The 15,460-nt window shown below is 42.5% G+C and overlaps 2 protein-coding genes across 3 annotated transcripts; both read right to left on the minus strand.

The window, feature by feature from the left end:
- Positions 1–594: 594 nt before the first annotated feature.
- On the minus strand, positions 595–7,476 carry arhgap11a (Rho GTPase activating protein 11A). Of its 2 annotated transcripts, XM_019273175.2 has the most exons (12): positions 6,933–7,476; positions 5,990–6,057; positions 5,798–5,894; positions 5,448–5,704; positions 5,139–5,302; positions 4,904–5,044; positions 4,597–4,671; positions 4,078–4,251; positions 3,851–3,980; positions 3,586–3,694; positions 2,766–2,880; positions 595–2,671 (listed from the first exon to the last, which is right to left on the minus strand). In XM_019273175.2, the coding sequence occupies exons 1-12, from the start codon at positions 7,059–7,061 to the stop codon at positions 1,182–1,184; spliced, it is 2,949 nt and encodes a 982-aa protein (XP_019128720.2). In that variant the 5' UTR covers positions 7,062–7,476; the 3' UTR covers positions 595–1,181. The 2 variants fall into 2 exon arrangements, with proteins under 2 accessions (XP_019128720.2, XP_019128721.2); XM_019273176.2 differs by lacking the exon at positions 4,597–4,671 and having other exon boundaries at positions 6,933–7,475.
- A 1,081-nt stretch (positions 7,477–8,557) lies between these two features.
- On the minus strand, positions 8,558–11,957 carry actc1b (actin alpha cardiac muscle 1b). The gene is made up of 9 exons (XM_010740435.2): positions 11,870–11,957; positions 10,639–10,789; positions 10,389–10,517; positions 10,087–10,197; positions 9,910–9,994; positions 9,457–9,618; positions 9,166–9,357; positions 8,890–9,071; positions 8,558–8,796 (listed from the first exon to the last, which is right to left on the minus strand). The coding sequence occupies exons 2-9, from the start codon at positions 10,765–10,767 to the stop codon at positions 8,653–8,655; spliced, it is 1,134 nt and encodes a 377-aa protein (XP_010738737.1). The 5' UTR covers positions 10,768–10,789; positions 11,870–11,957; the 3' UTR covers positions 8,558–8,652.
- Between the last annotated feature and the right edge of the window lie 3,503 nt (positions 11,958–15,460).

Raw genomic sequence — 15,460 nt, forward strand, 5'->3', positions numbered from 1 at the left:
TAGAAATATGAACTCATCTGCTGAACACATGGTCTCAGCCCTACAGTCCAGTCTTGGCGGTATGTATGCATGCATGTATGTATGATAAGGCAGTGCCTGAATCAAACATATCAAGTGCAGTGATTATGAGCTGCTGCACTCACCCTTCAAATCTCTCCTACTGCACACGAAAAGCATGCGAGCCTCCCAAAGGGCTGAGAAGAAAAATAAATCTCAAGGAAATGATTTTGACCTTCACCTTTTCACTGTCTACTCTTCGGATGCTTTACAGACAGAAAAAATAATGTCTGGGTCATTCATTTCTTTCATTTTTAAGATGGTGTGCTGTGCCAGATCAGGCTTTTACACTGAGCAGAAAGAAAAAATGTTTGATTTATGAAGGAATAATATCCAGACTGTCTATCTTCTTCTTCGTTTAAAGAAATGCTGCAAACAGACTTCTGGTTTTTGACGGAATAAATTCACCATCACAGCAGGTTTCACTCATGTTGAGTCAGTCTCATGTGGTTGCAGCAGCGGTGGTTGTATGACTCCCCCTTGTGGCTTCAACAAGTGTCTAATCATCCAAACCAGAAGAATTCACCTGAACAGAGACATGCTGCCATTTGGTTTTATTATTTTTTTTAAGCAATTCACATGGCAATGTATTTTACTGGTTGTCTGAAATTAATGGACTGAGATAGACAGGTGATAAATACTGCTTGGCTTTTTTTTTTTCTTCCTCCCATAAATCCAACAAAAGGTGCATTTTTTTCTTCTCTGTTCATGATGACAGTTAGAAATGATTCTGTAATAAAGAAAAAGCTGCAACTTCAGTAAACGGTTTAAAAAAAAAAAATCTAACTAAGGATTAGATATAAAATGCATAAATAAAAAGCACCTGATCTAAACATTTCCAGTCATACCATCAATCACATTCACATAATTTGGCCTGCACACACTAGTCTACACACACTATGCAAAATATAATCCTGTAGGCTGATATGTGTCAACATTTGACTACATAAGGCATATAAACATCTCCCATTAAGGCCCTAACAACGCAAACAGCCCCTACCGCAGCTAAGAATAAATTAAGACACCTGAAGATATGGATAATATTTAAAAAAAAAAGGAAGGAATGTTTAATGTCATTCAGTCCTACCAGACAGACCTGCATAGTAAAGAGGAAAGGTAAAAGGCTATAAGTCGACAGGCTTGGTAGCAGACAGCAGGCGTCCCTGGTTGAGAGGGTTTCTTGGTGAACCTCTGTAATGGCTCATGTCCTTCTCTACTACCTGCTGCACAACAGGCTTCTGAGCTCCTGGTGGATCAGGAACACAACAGTCCACTTTGGTCTTTGGTTGGACCTTGTTCGTCACGTCGCCCAGAGCACAGGCCTTGGGTTTACGGGCCAAGGTGCTCGGCTTTTTGGGTGGGACCGGAGGCGGTTTCTTTATGGGACAGGTGTTGTTGGACCGTCCCGGTTGTGCGTCTCCTTGGTGAGGCTGAAGCTGTGGGTGAGGGGAGAGGCCGCTCTCCAGACTCACCGCCTTCAACACTTGACCGCTCTGGCTGCTGGTGAATTTTGCGTTTCTCGTTGGTCTCCTGTTCTCTCCCAGGAGAGAGTTTATCCTGCGGACGGTCTGACGCACAGGGGTGCGCTGGAACTTGAGAGGTGATCGGATTAGTGAAGCCTTGGAGCCTCTGGGAGAGCGAATGGTGAGCTTGTTGAAGTGTTGAATGTGATCTACCACCCGGCGCTTTTCGGTCTCCAGGCTGCGTGGCGAGAGAGTTTGTTTGTTTTGGACTTTGGAACCAATCTCTGGGGAAAAGTCACTTTTTTCATGTACCGCAGTGACCATAGTACCAATTTTAGGAGGTGTATCTAGTTCATTTTCGAATTCAAGGTCCAGCTTGCGTGGTGTGGACTGGAGCCCAGAGCAAAGACCTGGTTTAAAGAGAGCAGGGCTCTGTATGTCCAGAGCATCTATCAACCTGCTGCAGTTCACCTGCTCTACCTCCCTTTCACTCGCTTCCACCCTGGAGTTGTTATGGCTGCTGACAGGAGCAGCACAGAAAGAACCTTTATCAGCCTTTACAGGACTACAGTATACACCGGACTCAAAAACTACACTGTCAATGTGCAACGGAGTTAGAGCGGCAATTTCAATCTGGCCAAAGGTAATGTTCTGTTCTTTAGCCAGAAGGCTTTGATGGGTTGGGATGCTGGAAGCCTCCGTGTCCACAGACAGGACTTTGACTGTAGGAGTCTCTGGTGGAGGCAGGAAGATACTGTCTGGTGGGTTTGTTGCATTTGCTCCCAAGGAGTTGCACGGCTCCTGTGACACATTGCCAGATTCTGTAAAGCCCGTCTTTATGTTCAGCAGGGTGGGACCGGCTCGGCTCTGGACTTCACTGATGGAGCGCTCGCTCTCCAGGCTCTCAGCGCTGGAAGCACAACACAGCTTCTTGGGAAGGCCGCCCATCGCTGGGGGCTTTGATATGACTATGGCCGGCTCAGACATGTAGTTGCTCTTTAGGCGCATGTTCATTGGGGTGTCTGTGAAAGATCCTCCACTGAAAGCCTGCGCACCTACAGGAGTCTCTCCACTCCACGAGGTTCGGTGGGCACTTGAGTTACATTGTGGGGTCAGCAAGTTGTCTTCAGACTTACTGATGTAGTTGGAGCCTGTAAAACAAAGTGGGATGTTAGCAGCAGGTATTTCAATTTACATTTGCAATATTACAAAGATGTTTTCGTTAACAGTTAATTTGATACTCACTTTTGGATTCAGCTTTTCTAGGCAGACCCGACGGACTGAACTCTGTCTCTTTGGTGAAACGAAAACTGGTGGTGCTCTCCTGAGTGGCGAGTCGCCAGCCAATGGACTCAGATCCCTTTATCACCAGCATGGAATGAGAGTGAAAGATGAAAGAGAGATCAAGGAGGATTAAGCTTTTAGAGTATTATTTTGTTAAAAAGGATCCCACAGATGTTACCCAAAATGCAACATTAATATGTTAATTACATGACTTGTTGGGGTTAGTTCTTCAGAGGATGACAAAAATCACTCGGAAGAAACAAGATATTGGATTTGTTGGTCAATAACTTTTTATTAAATCCAGCACATACATAAATCTATGGAGCATTATAAAGTCATGCACCCCGATGTACCCCAAAACAGGTTACAATAGTTGATTTATGTACTTAATAGTACATAAGAACATTCACCTGAGTTCTTAACATAGTAAATCACTGAAAGGATCCTATGGCTTTGTACCATACAAGTATCAACACAGTTTATTTAGTAATATTACAAAAGTAAATAGTGGTACTGAAAAAACAATCCAGACTTTAAAACCGTGCATGCATTAGTGTAAATGTGTTAGGTACTGAAGGTAAACTTAGAATGTCACACAATAAAAAAGTGCTAGTGTGCAACGATTTACCCAACCAACACTTAACCCCCGTGTGCAAAGTGTTACTTAGTTTTAATACAGTTAAAAAGGCAGCATGTGCCTGAACGCACTTGATTAAACGACACATAGTTATCTGTGAACCACATAGGTGGAATGTGAAGCCTGTCTGGCAACCACACTTACAGCGTCTTTGCTGCTCTTCCCCAGGCTAAAGCGCAGGCGCAGGGATCTGCGTGGCGCTTCTTTTTTGCTGGCTTTAGGCGAAAAGCAGCCGGCCTTTCCGGATTCAACTCTGAAAACGATATACGATCAGGCAGTTATCAACATGAGAGAAACAGAACATGTAGCTCTGAGGTTAATATTTTACCAACTCTCTATACTCATTTCAAATAATGTAATTGTAAATTTTGTTGGATAACTGGAGGGCAAAGAAAGGTGAAGTGTTCACCTGCTGACGGCATGCCTGCTGCTAAGTCTTCGGCTCTTCCTCCTCACAGAGGTGGCCGATTGCCTTCTAGACCTCCCTGCTGGTGACAGGATATTCTGGGAAGACTCCAACACACCTGACGCGCTGTAAGCTAAAATACATAAAAAAGGAAAAACAAGATGAACTTAACTACAAGCTTTAGGAGGGCAGGATAGCTGATTCCCATTTGATCAAACTATCATCAATACCTGATCCAGGAGTAGAGGTGCTGCTGAACAAAGTATTGGGAAGTAATTCTATCCCGAGGTTCTTTTTGACAGATCTACGTTTCTTATTTGAGAATCCAAACGAGTGCCCGGATTCCAAAGGAAGCTTGCGCTTTGAGGATGGTGTTGCAATCACAGGGGTTGCAGAGGAAAAGACTGGCAAAAAAAAATAAATCAAAATAATTAATATCTTCGAACGTGCAGGAATTGATGTTTAATATTTGAAAACGCTGATGCCGAGCGAAGAAAAAAGGAGGAGAATTAGCATTCGTTTGTAGAAAATGACTCATGCAGATGACAGGCAGATAGGTGAAGAAAACAAAAGCGTCATTTCACATTATTCAGATTGTTACTTATTATTCATCATCAAGGCAAATGTGAATCAAATGAATTTGAAGCGCACCAGAAGACAGAAAGCTTGTTGTTTCATGTGCACAGCAGATGGATTACTACAATATCATCATGCCAGGCGACATCATCTCATCTGACCATCTTACCTACCAAGACTGTCTGACTGGGTGGCATTTGTGGGTGTTCTATTAGTTTTTATCTTATTCAAAGCACCACTGACCACATCTGAAATATGAGAAAAACCGGACCATGAACAGTATTTACAGACTAAAGCTGCTGCAAAACAACATGATTCGTTTATCGTCAGTGTTATACAGAGCTCCATTTTCTTTCTGTAATGTTTTAAATATTGGTATGTGGTTGCAACCAGCGCAGCTGGAATTTATCTGGCCAATTCGAGATACATTCTTGCATATTTCTACGCTTTCTATGACTAATCTGGTGATTTTAGTCTCACCTCCAAAGCTGCGTCTGTGTCTCTTCTTCATCCCTGAGTTGAGGTCCAGCTCCTCGAGTTCATCGTGAGTAGGGGACAGAATCCCAGCCTCACTGCCCATCATGGCGGGAACTTTCTCTCGAAGAAACAGTGGCAACACACCTGCAGACAGACAGATGCAATCAAATATTTAGTGCCAAAAAAATTCTGGTGTAGTCCGACGCAACAGACGACCTGCAGGTAAGACGTTGCATACCAAAGGTGTGGGCATTCTCTATGAAGCAGTGTATTATGGCTGCCTGTAGCTTGAGCCGTTTCTCTGTGTTGGCGTTCATCTTCTCTGTACAGTCTCCAAAGTGGAGGAGGTTGGGAGCCAAGATTACGGACAAGTTACTGCTGTCCATCTTATTCTCTGCACTCCTGCAATAAAGAAAAGAAAAACAGTAATGTGAACATGAAGAGAAGAGGGTAAAATGACTGCTAAAACTATCTTTAATGGTAGATAGGTGGGTAAATAATCTAGAGGGAAAACAAAAGATATTAAATAAGAAAGTAATTCTGGCACCTCTTCGACACGGTGTGGAGGAAGTCAAAAAAGTGACGCAGGGCTGTTAGGTTTCTGTCTGGTATCACACAGGACAGCAGCATGGTGGCGGTGGTGCGCTCCTCCTCGGTGGGGAGCTGCTGGGCCTTGAGGAAGGCCTCCTGCAGCTCTGCGGGCAGCACCGGCTCTGGCAGCTCCCTGAAGAACTGCTTCACCAGACCGGCCACGTCGCAGGGAAGCGCCGTAGACAGGCACTCCTCACCAGCGTCCAATTTTGCCTGGGCAAACAAAACACGGCTCTGTTGTGTTAAACCTTTCTTGGGGGTCAAGGGCCCTCTGTGAATGCAAGGTCAACATTAGCCATCACTCACCCTGAGTGCTTTCAGGCGAATGATCGAGCCAGATTTTCTGAACAGTCCCTCTGTGTCGACGTGCGCCAGCAGTTTCATGCATGCGTCGACTAGAAAGCTAAGGAAAGGCAGTGAAATGCAATTAGTATAATAAAAAAATTACGTGGTGAGAAAAAAAAAACTATATGCTAAAGTACAAGCACTTCTACTTGCCTCGGCACGCTCCCGCATTCCATATTGTAGTATGGTAAGCTCTCCAGGGACACACCAAAGACTTTTGTCTGAAGGAACAAACAAACAATAAAGAATAAGGCAGATTTAAACAGGAAGGTCAAACAATATGACGGAAAACACCCTGATAAAAACGTACTAGCTGCATCACACCCCTAATGTACTTATTTCTTTTAATGTGTTCTCTGTGACATGGCAGGAAATTCACTGACACAAGCGTTTCAAGACTTTTGATCAGCCAGTTTGACAGCCAATGTTCCTATTGTTTGGAAACATTTATGTTGTATGTATGTATTTAAGTTTTTACCCTCAATGATTCAAATCTGTTTTGTTTTGTTTTTCCCCAGTGCAGAAGAATTACTTAAGTTCCCTTTCTTGATTTCTTCACATGATCTGATCTTGTGGCATTTGTCATCTCTTAGCACTTTGCCTGGAAATGCAGAAGTTCAGTGTTCATTTGAAAAATTACAAATCATCTTGCATCAAACCTTGTGACTCCTGTAAGCCAATTACAATACAAACACGCATGGAGAAACAGGGCCAGAGTCTGCAGTAAGGCCTATATGTTAGTTTCTATTACCAAAATATACCACAACAATGTGCCATAAAGATTTATGAGAAAACATTGCCCCTTTGTTGTCTCGTTAGACTTGGCTTTCTGCTGCTGGCAAAGACATTTATGGGGTGAATAACCATGAGAAGAACCGCACAAAGCGTCTGCAGTGACTGACACGGCCTGCGAACAAATGTGTCTCATCAGCTTTCAGTGATATGCTAATTAGATTCAATAGACTAAACAATAGTACGCCCAAGGCTGATACTGTGAACTTGTTGATTCGTGGTCTACCACACAACACGCAGTTAAATCGAAAGTTTTTTCAATGCAAATGAAGCTGCACACTGGGTTTCTTCGTGTTGAACTCACCGAGCTGCTGGCTGTCGTTTTACAGCTGCTTGTTTTGTTTTTGTTCCAGTTCTTTGTCTTGATGCCGTACACCGTGCGGAGGTGCTGCACGGCCGCTAACCGCATCACATTTCTCTCCATGACTTTCATCTCTTCGCTTTCTATCGTGCACTTTTTTTTTAAACAATTGGTCCACTTTCTTCTTTCTAACTTTATCTCACTTTTTTAATAACTTTCTCCAGAACTCATCCTCACGTAAATCCTCTAACTGTTCACAGGACGCGCTATCTCCGCTTCATGCTTCCGTTGCAATGCAGTTAGCCAGCCAACGTTAGCCAGCGAGTCACATTAGTGAACAAAAAACACGCACAAATATCAGTTCGCTGCCTCACGGTTTAAACAAAAATGATTATCCTGCTCTGTCTCTTCTTCCTGCGTGAATTAACACCGCTTTACTTCGTCAGCTAACTAACTGCATTGTGCTACGCTCGCTCGACGTCGGCTCGTCGGTTTCCGCAGAGCATTCAAACAGCGGCGCTCCCTGCACCCTGCGCTGTGATTGGCTGGAAACGGTTCGAATAACATTCTCCGGAGCGCGTGTTTTATATTTCATAGGGCAGCTTTAGTGGGCGGGGCGGTTTCTATAGTGCCAGGAGGAGGCGCCTTTTGTCAACCGGCTGACTCCGCAATGGAAACTAGGCGCACCCTAAACATTGAAAATGCTCAGCACTGTGTGTTCATATTGTGATCATATTGAACACGTTGTAACAAGCAGGCGACCATATTTGATGAGGTTGTAATTAGTAATAGCTTCCCTCCCATTTTTCGTGGCCTCAGTACATGATGTCTCATCCATGTAAACTATTTGATTATGTTTGAAAACAATACTTAAAAAACTGTAAGAAGACTGAAAAATGTAAGATTAACAGGGCCAATCCTCATAGATACTAGGACCAGGAATGAAAAGCGGTAACCGATTGCAACATCAAATGCTGACAAGATTGTGCATTGCGCAAGAGGTTTAACCCAAAACACATGGAAACTCTCATCACAAAGTCTCTCTGTCCTGCTTTGAAGTGTAACCTCATTTGTGGCTAGAGCCCTCTTCATGCTTCTGTCCATATTGTTAATCTGCATCAACTTAATCTAACAAAGAAATCTAACCCCAAAGAAGAAAGAAAAACATGATGTGTTCAGTTTCTCAAGTGAAAGTGAATGTTCTATTTTCAACCACTAGGTGGAAGCATCAAACAGGTGTGGGCATGTGAGGCAAAGACAGGTTGACATGATCCAGGATGTGGACTCACTCAGGATGTGGTTTATGTACAAGTATCACAGTATACAGAGTCACTCATTTTGTGTATTTGCATTGCTGTAAGGGCCGGATCCAATTAGAGAACACTCCAACAGTGGAAATGATTAAAGTAACAATGTTTTTGGTCAATGCCCTAGTTTGTGATGATGATGATCTAAAGTTAAATACATGCTGACATGTTGATGTGACTGCTACTACTACCACTTTCATTTGTATGTATGTATGTGTTGTATTCTGAAACATTAAAGATAATAATATATCTCCCTGAAACAGGTCTTTGCATATACCTGCTCATGTTGCACATTTTCTTTCACAAAAACAGTACAAGAGGTACTCTCACAAGGGCTTATCTTTATTACAGTAGAACATACACATATAGTATATACAAGGTACAAAGACATGGATGACAGAAGGTTGGTTGTGTATTTAGAAGCATTTCCTGTGGACAATGGAGGGGCCGGCCTCATCGTACTCCTGCTTGCTGATCCACATCTGCTGGAAGGTGGACAGAGAAGCCAGGATGGAGCCACCGATCCAGACGGAGTACTTCCTCTCAGGTGGGGCGATGATCTAGGCAACAAATAAGCAAAATGTTTAATTTCCTGAGTGTTAATTCACTTTGTCAGTGTACTTGACGTGTTAAAACCTTTTCTGTTCTCTTACCTTGATCTTCATGGTGCTTGGGGCCAGAGCTGTGATCTCCTTCTGCATACGGTCAGCAATACCAGGGTACATGGTGGTACCACCAGACAGCACATTGTTGGCATACAGGTCCTTACGGATGTCAATGTCACATTTCATGATGCTGTTGTAGGCGGTCTCATGGATACCAGCAGACTCCATACCTGGTAGAAGACAAGCAAAAAAGATTAGTTTTGTCTGAGAGAAAATCATTAATTTCTTACATCTATCAAGAAACAAATGCAACCAATTACTCACCAATGAAAGAGGGCTGGAAGAGGGTCTCTGGGCAACGGAAGCGCTCATTACCAATGGTGATGACCTGACCGTCGGGCAGCTCATAGCTCTTTTCCAAGGAGGAAGAGGAGGCAGCGGTGGCCATCTCATTCTCAAAGTCAAGAGCCACGTAGCACAGCTTCTCCTTGATGTCACGCACAATCTCACGCTCAGCTAAGGAGCACAAATTTCATGTGTTGAGAAACAGCACTTACACACTCTCATATACATATTAAATGCAAATACAAATGAACAGTGATGGCATATACCTACCAGTTGTGACAAAGGAGTAGCCACGCTCAGTCAGGATCTTCATCAGGTAGTCAGTCAGGTCACGACCAGCCAGATCCAGACGCATGATGGCGTGTGGCAGAGCATAACCCTCATAGATGGGGACATTGTGGGTCACACCATCACCAGAGTCCAGCACGATACCTTTAGCAAGCAGAAAAGGACTTAAGTTTTCGGATATGCATGCCTGTAAAGGTGAGGACTGGCAGCTAAATCTGCCCTCTTCAAGTAGACTAAGTCTCACATCTTAAACTTTAAATGCTGCTGACATAACTTGGTACACACCCTATTAGAGAGGGATTAACACCTCTTCTTGACAATGAGTCAAGAATCTATCCAGTTGATACCCCCCACAGGGTGTAAACGTTTAACAGTTTCTCCCTTGCAAAACAATATCTCCCAAATTTACTCAATTGGGTGAAAAAGTGTACTGACCGGTGGTACGACCAGAGGCGTACAGGGACAGGACAGCCTGGATAGCCACATACATAGCAGGAACGTTGAAGGTCTCAAACATGATCTGCAAGAAAAAGCAAGCAGAGTGTGAAAGGTTTTCCTTAACCCATGAACAAATGCGTGAATATGGAGTAGAGAGTAGTGACAATAAAGTACCTGGGTCATCTTTTCCCTGTTGGCTTTGGGGTTCAGGGGGGCCTCAGTGAGAAGGGTGGGGTGCTCCTCAGGGGCCACACGCAGCTCATTGTAAAAGGTGTGGTGCCAGATCTGACAAAGGAGAAAAAGAACAGCTGTTGTCAGGACTGAAACAACTCCTGGCTGAATAAACAACAACCAGGTCTTCTAAATAAAGTGCAAAACAAGCAGCCTTTACGATGGTGGCCAGCCTGTAAATCCTCAAGGATGTGGGAGGTCAGCTGCCATGAATGTTGTAAATGAGTCTCACTGTCAACACACACCTTCTCCATATCATCCCAGTTGGTGATGATGCCATGCTCGATGGGGTACTTAAGGGTCAGGATACCCCTCTTGCTCTGGGCCTCATCACCTACGTAGCTGTCCTTCTGACCCATACCCACCATCACACCCTGAGGGAAGAAGCACAAGAGAAACATAAGGCATAGGAAGAAGAAGCCGCTCTTACATTTCATCCCTCATTACCCAGGATAAAATTTGGTGTGTTGCAAAGGAGGACAGATTTAAGCCTACCTGGTGGCGGGGCCTTCCAACAATGGAAGGGAAGACAGCACGGGGAGCGTCATCTCCGGCAAATCCAGCCTTGACCAAGCCAGAGCCGTTGTCGCACACAAGTGCGGTAGTCTCATCATCGTCACACATGATTAGGCTTTACTGGGGTGGTCTATAATTTGAAGGGTGGAGTAGAAACGCAAGGACAGAAGCTTTAGGCTGGGGGTTAGGAACAGCTGTCTAAACTGCTTGTCATAGACTACATAGCACAAAGGCCTGTTATAATTGAACAATCACAGACACTTTATTACTGGAGTGGCTGATGAAGTGATGAAGTGACTACTATATCTGGAGTCAGTGACATAATCAATAAATCACTCATATGATTGTGTATTAGCTGTGATCCAGAGTGCTTTTGAAGACTTGCCAACACTATCTCATAACCACTCTAAAGGTATTATCGCTTTCAGACTAATACAACCCACATCAATGGATGCTATCTATAGAGAGCTAATTAAACATGCCTTTGGGTGCTATTTTGGTGCTAACCTTGTTGTACAGCTACTGATACCATATCTCCACAGTCATGATTGTTCCTGGGACATCTCAGAGCTGCTGAGGTAGCACCAAAAAGGGGCATAACAGAGAGACCTGTGATCTATTTTAAGCATAGCACCCCCGATGTGGTTAACAGGGTTAAACAAGTGACACATGGATCTCCTGCTATTTCAGGTCTGTGGGAGCTTGTCTGAGAGCCAGGGCAGCACCAGTCTGTCTGCACACTTGTTTTACTACATGGCTTGACTTCATGCCCCCAGCTGCTGCTTAACTTCATTCATTGGTGCATAGATGAATTTGGCAAACTTCTCCTGGGTTTTTGTGCACGGATACAGGTAATACTCCTACATAGTATGCCTGAGATACTGTATGTATAGTTCTGTCTATGCTTTTCATACCACGTGGTGTCCTTATCACAGAAAACATTTCATTCATTCATTCAACATCCCATGGCCAACAATCCAGCATAATCAGTAACTTCAGTTTTAACTGTACTCAACAGGTTCAGTTGGCAATTCAAACTTGTGAAAACCCTAAGTAAGCTTGAGGTATCACCCATTCATTCATCCACTCATTCATTCATTTATCTAAATATCATCAGCCTTAGGTACAACTGATGGACTAGAACAGTCAGAACACAAGTTACACAGACATCCTCAATGAGTCAAAGAAACAAGCTGTGAAATGTACTCACCAAGGTGCACTGGTAGGCGGATGCTTCCACTGGGACAAAAGCTGAGGTTGAGAAGAGCCCCTTAAATAAGACCCAGACTGGGTCTAGGGATCAGGGGCGGGGCTGAGGGTTCACACAAGTCCAAATAAGAGCTGCCTGCAAAAATCAACAAGCCACAGGAAAGTGTGTGTTTTACATACATGGATGGGACTTCTCTACAATGCTCTTCAATGACATCACATGACATGACACAATTTTAATGAAATGTTGGCAAAGAATGAAAAGCTGTGATAGTTAATTAATATTATTGGCAGGTCTCCATAAAAAAGGAAGTGTGTGTATGGAGGGGGGTGGGAGGTAAGGGGGGTCTTATCATATAGGCATCTGTCTCCAATCAGTTTATTTATTATATTATTATTTTTAATGCATCTGCATTCCTAAGATGAATCAGAATCACAGTATGAATATCATGCAATCAGTCTTGTAAAATACTGTATCATTTGTTACTTGGATGCAAGATGTGCCTATCAAATACTACACATTAAGTGCAGAAACACATATCTCTTGATAGCTTTTACTGCACTCATAACCACCAGGATGACCCACTATGATGATCCAGTCGGGCTAGTGTCACTGGTGTCTTGTTTAGGAGATTAAAACATTGTGTATGTCTGTGAACCATGCTGCTGGTATGTGTGCTGAGCCTCCTCAACTTGCAGAACAGCTGATGGTAACGCCAGCCGGGCTCTGTGTCTCATCTGGCTGTCTGAGTGGTCTGCTGGTTTCAGTGCTCGGAGCTGATTGGCTCAGCTGTCTCCTTGTAGGGTTATGGTGAGCAGCAGAGTCATTAATGTGCAGCCACTGAGGCCCTGAGCCGTGAGTTTGCAAGAGGATTTCCATATTTGTGCCACCCACTTTTCCATATATTTCCTTGATGTACATTCAACCATATGAGGTAAAACTCTCATCCATGCAGGGATGATACAAACATTTGTCAGATTATTTGTTGATACAACATCATGCCCAAAGAAATATTACATATAAGGTCAGCTCTCAGGGAATATCATTCATGTTTTTGTAATGATAAAATAAATTTATTGATTTAGGCCTTTGAGTGAAGAAAAATGACTCAGATGTAAAAAAGCAGTATATAATATAAGTTTATATCATAGTTGGAGGTATGTGAGAGCATTCCTCTGCACCACCAGATACCAGAGGCTCCTATTTATAGCTGTTTTCTCTCCTCTCTATCTCCACAGATAGGAGCTGGATGCAGCTGAAGCATCTCATAGTTATTTGCATGCCTGCACGCCTTTCATATATTGGATTAATAATATTTTGATACATGAGTAAAGGAAGCGTGATTCATCATGAGGCTTTTCTACGAGGTAACAGTGAGAGACTCCTAAATTCTGAAATTCTTCTCTTTGATAATAAAATGTAACATAGAGGGTGTTTTTCTAATACTTCATCCTGTATTATATATGATTGATCCATTAAAGTCATTTTACTAGCCATGAGAAGTAGTACTCAGCCTGTTGTTAATGTCTTCTGTGAATCTGGAGGAGCTTTGAGAAAACATATTCTGATCAGTTATCCCGGCTTGGACTTGAAAATTATCATTACAATATGTAGGTGTGCGTTTTTTATAAAGATATGGTACTAGATAGGTAGGCTCAGGACGTCAAAAAAGTTGCTATTGATTATACTGAAGTGCAGGATACACTGTATTTGGTTTGGACATCTGGTACTAAAGGTCAGGATATCTCAGTTTATGCTGCATCCGTTTTAAATTCTGTTTTAAAATCTTTTTCTTGTGAGCCCTGGAAGTTTATGGAAGCATAATAAATCACGGCAGACCCTTTGTGTAAACTTTTATATCACTGAGAAGTGTGTTTTAATATTGCAACATGCCTTAGGTTTACTATCCAGTTTGAGTTTTCATCACTAAGTTTCATGTTGTTATATGTAATATTTAATCTACAACTGTAGTACTAATATTTATCCATCCAACTTTGACCTTTCCACTGCTACACTTATGCCCATCTCATCTTTACTTACTTTTTAGAGGTGAAAAGTGAATTATTCAAGTCCTATGCTGTAGTACAAATTCGAGGTACTTGCCTATCTATACGTCTCCTCCACTACAGTTCAGATGTAAATATTGTATGTTTTACTAATTCTACTTTACTAATTTACTTTTCTAAATTAAACATGTAAAATATAAATAAATGGTACAATAAATTAGAAATAAATATTAAAATGACCATGGCCGTCTACTTAAGTAAAAGTAGCAATACCACAGTGTAGATTGGTGTCCAGTGGTACAAAGGTATTAGCATCAAATATATTTACCAAAAGTAAACATATTGATTATAGAATAATGTGTGTTATTGGATTACAATTATTGAGGTATCAATGGGTGCATCACTTTAATGTTGCAGTTTGATAAGTAGGTTGTCTGATGTCTTATCGTATTTTAACCTATAATAATATTTGTTGATTGTTTCAGTCCAATCATTACCTCTTAATTGTGGGGGAGTAGAAGTACAGTGTAGCAGAAAATTAAAGTAAAGTAAAGTAAAGTAAAGTAAAGTAAAGTAAAGTAGTAGGGGTGGCAGTAGGCAGTGGAGGTGCTGAGGTCCAAATTTGCATGTATATGAGCCCTTTGTGTGTGTGTGTGTGTGTGTGTGTGTGCGTGCGTGTGTGTGTGTGTGTGTGTGTGTGTGTGTGTGTGTGTGTGTGTGTGTGTGTGTATGGTTGTATTTTGGGCCTATGAATGGAATAGAGGGATCAATAAAATATCTACACGAAAGACCCTATTTTAAGCCAGTGTTTAGTTCGTCTATTCTGGGTCACTGACAAGACTCTTCCACTGTATGTTCTTCTGTGTGGAACAAAGAATATAAAAAGGGCAGCTCTGAACACGTAAAATGGCACAGCTGATGCTTTACAAGTATATTCATTTATTATTCAGCCTCAAAATGGTTTCACTCTCACATGTTTCCGCACAGGAAATAAAGGAAATAAAGAGTTCTCTTGTGACTCCAGGCACCTTTAGAAGATGTGTTCTGTACAGTCACGTGTTTTTGGGTATTCACCAAATAGTTGAAGATTACACGATTACAGATCTACACGAAAGACCCTATTTTAAGCCAGTGCTTAGTTTGTCCATTCTCCATGGAAGAGGACCTACTTCCACTGTAGATGTGTTATGGAATTTTCTATCCTTAGGTTACACAAGGTCACGTGTGGGCCTTGTGGTCCTTGGCAGTATTAATTGTTTGTCTTCGACTAGGTGCCACCATATCTCAACACTGTGGTGGCCAGGGTCGAAGAGACCTGTTGCTGCCTAGTCATAATGGATAGCTTGTTGTTGCCGTTCCAATCTGCGTAAACAGACATCTGTGTCTCCAGACTAGAATATGCTGATAATAACACCTCCAAGAGTAAAGACATTCTCTTTGACTAATTCTGGGCGTATAGTATTTGGGGTGTAAACTTTGGGTTTAAAGTATATGCACCATCCTGAGTTCGTCAGAATGCGAGACCGACTCAAGCACTTCAGATGAACTTTGAGAGTGTCTCCGTGAGAGTTCTTCTTGATCAAGC

The sequence above is a fragment of the Larimichthys crocea genome, chromosome XXIV (assembly GCF_000972845.2).
Source record: "Larimichthys crocea isolate SSNF chromosome XXIV, L_crocea_2.0, whole genome shotgun sequence".
NCBI lineage: Eukaryota > Metazoa > Chordata > Actinopteri > Sciaenidae > Larimichthys > Larimichthys crocea.

Coding starts and splice junctions, on each gene's coding strand:
- arhgap11a (XM_019273175.2), bottom strand. CDS start 7,061: ATGAAAGTCATGGAGAGAAATGTGATGCGGTTAGCGGCCGTGCAGCAC. Junction 5,705..5,797: donor TTCGCCTGAAAGCACTCAGG/GTGAGTGATGGC, acceptor TTGTTTGCCCAG/GCAAAATTGGACGCTGGTGA. Junction 4,252..4,596: donor CACCCAGTCAGACAGTCTTG/GTAGGTAAGATG, acceptor TTTTTTTGCCAG/TCTTTTCCTCTGCAACCCCT.
- actc1b (XM_010740435.2), bottom strand. CDS start 10,767: ATGTGTGACGATGATGAGACTACCGCACTTGTGTGCGACAACGGCTCT. Junction 10,518..10,638: donor TTGGAAGGCCCCGCCACCAG/GTAGGCTTAAAT, acceptor TTCTTCCCTCAG/GGTGTGATGGTGGGTATGGG. Junction 9,619..9,909: donor CGCCTCTGGTCGTACCACCG/GTCAGTACACTT, acceptor TGCTTGCTAAAG/GTATCGTGCTGGACTCTGGT.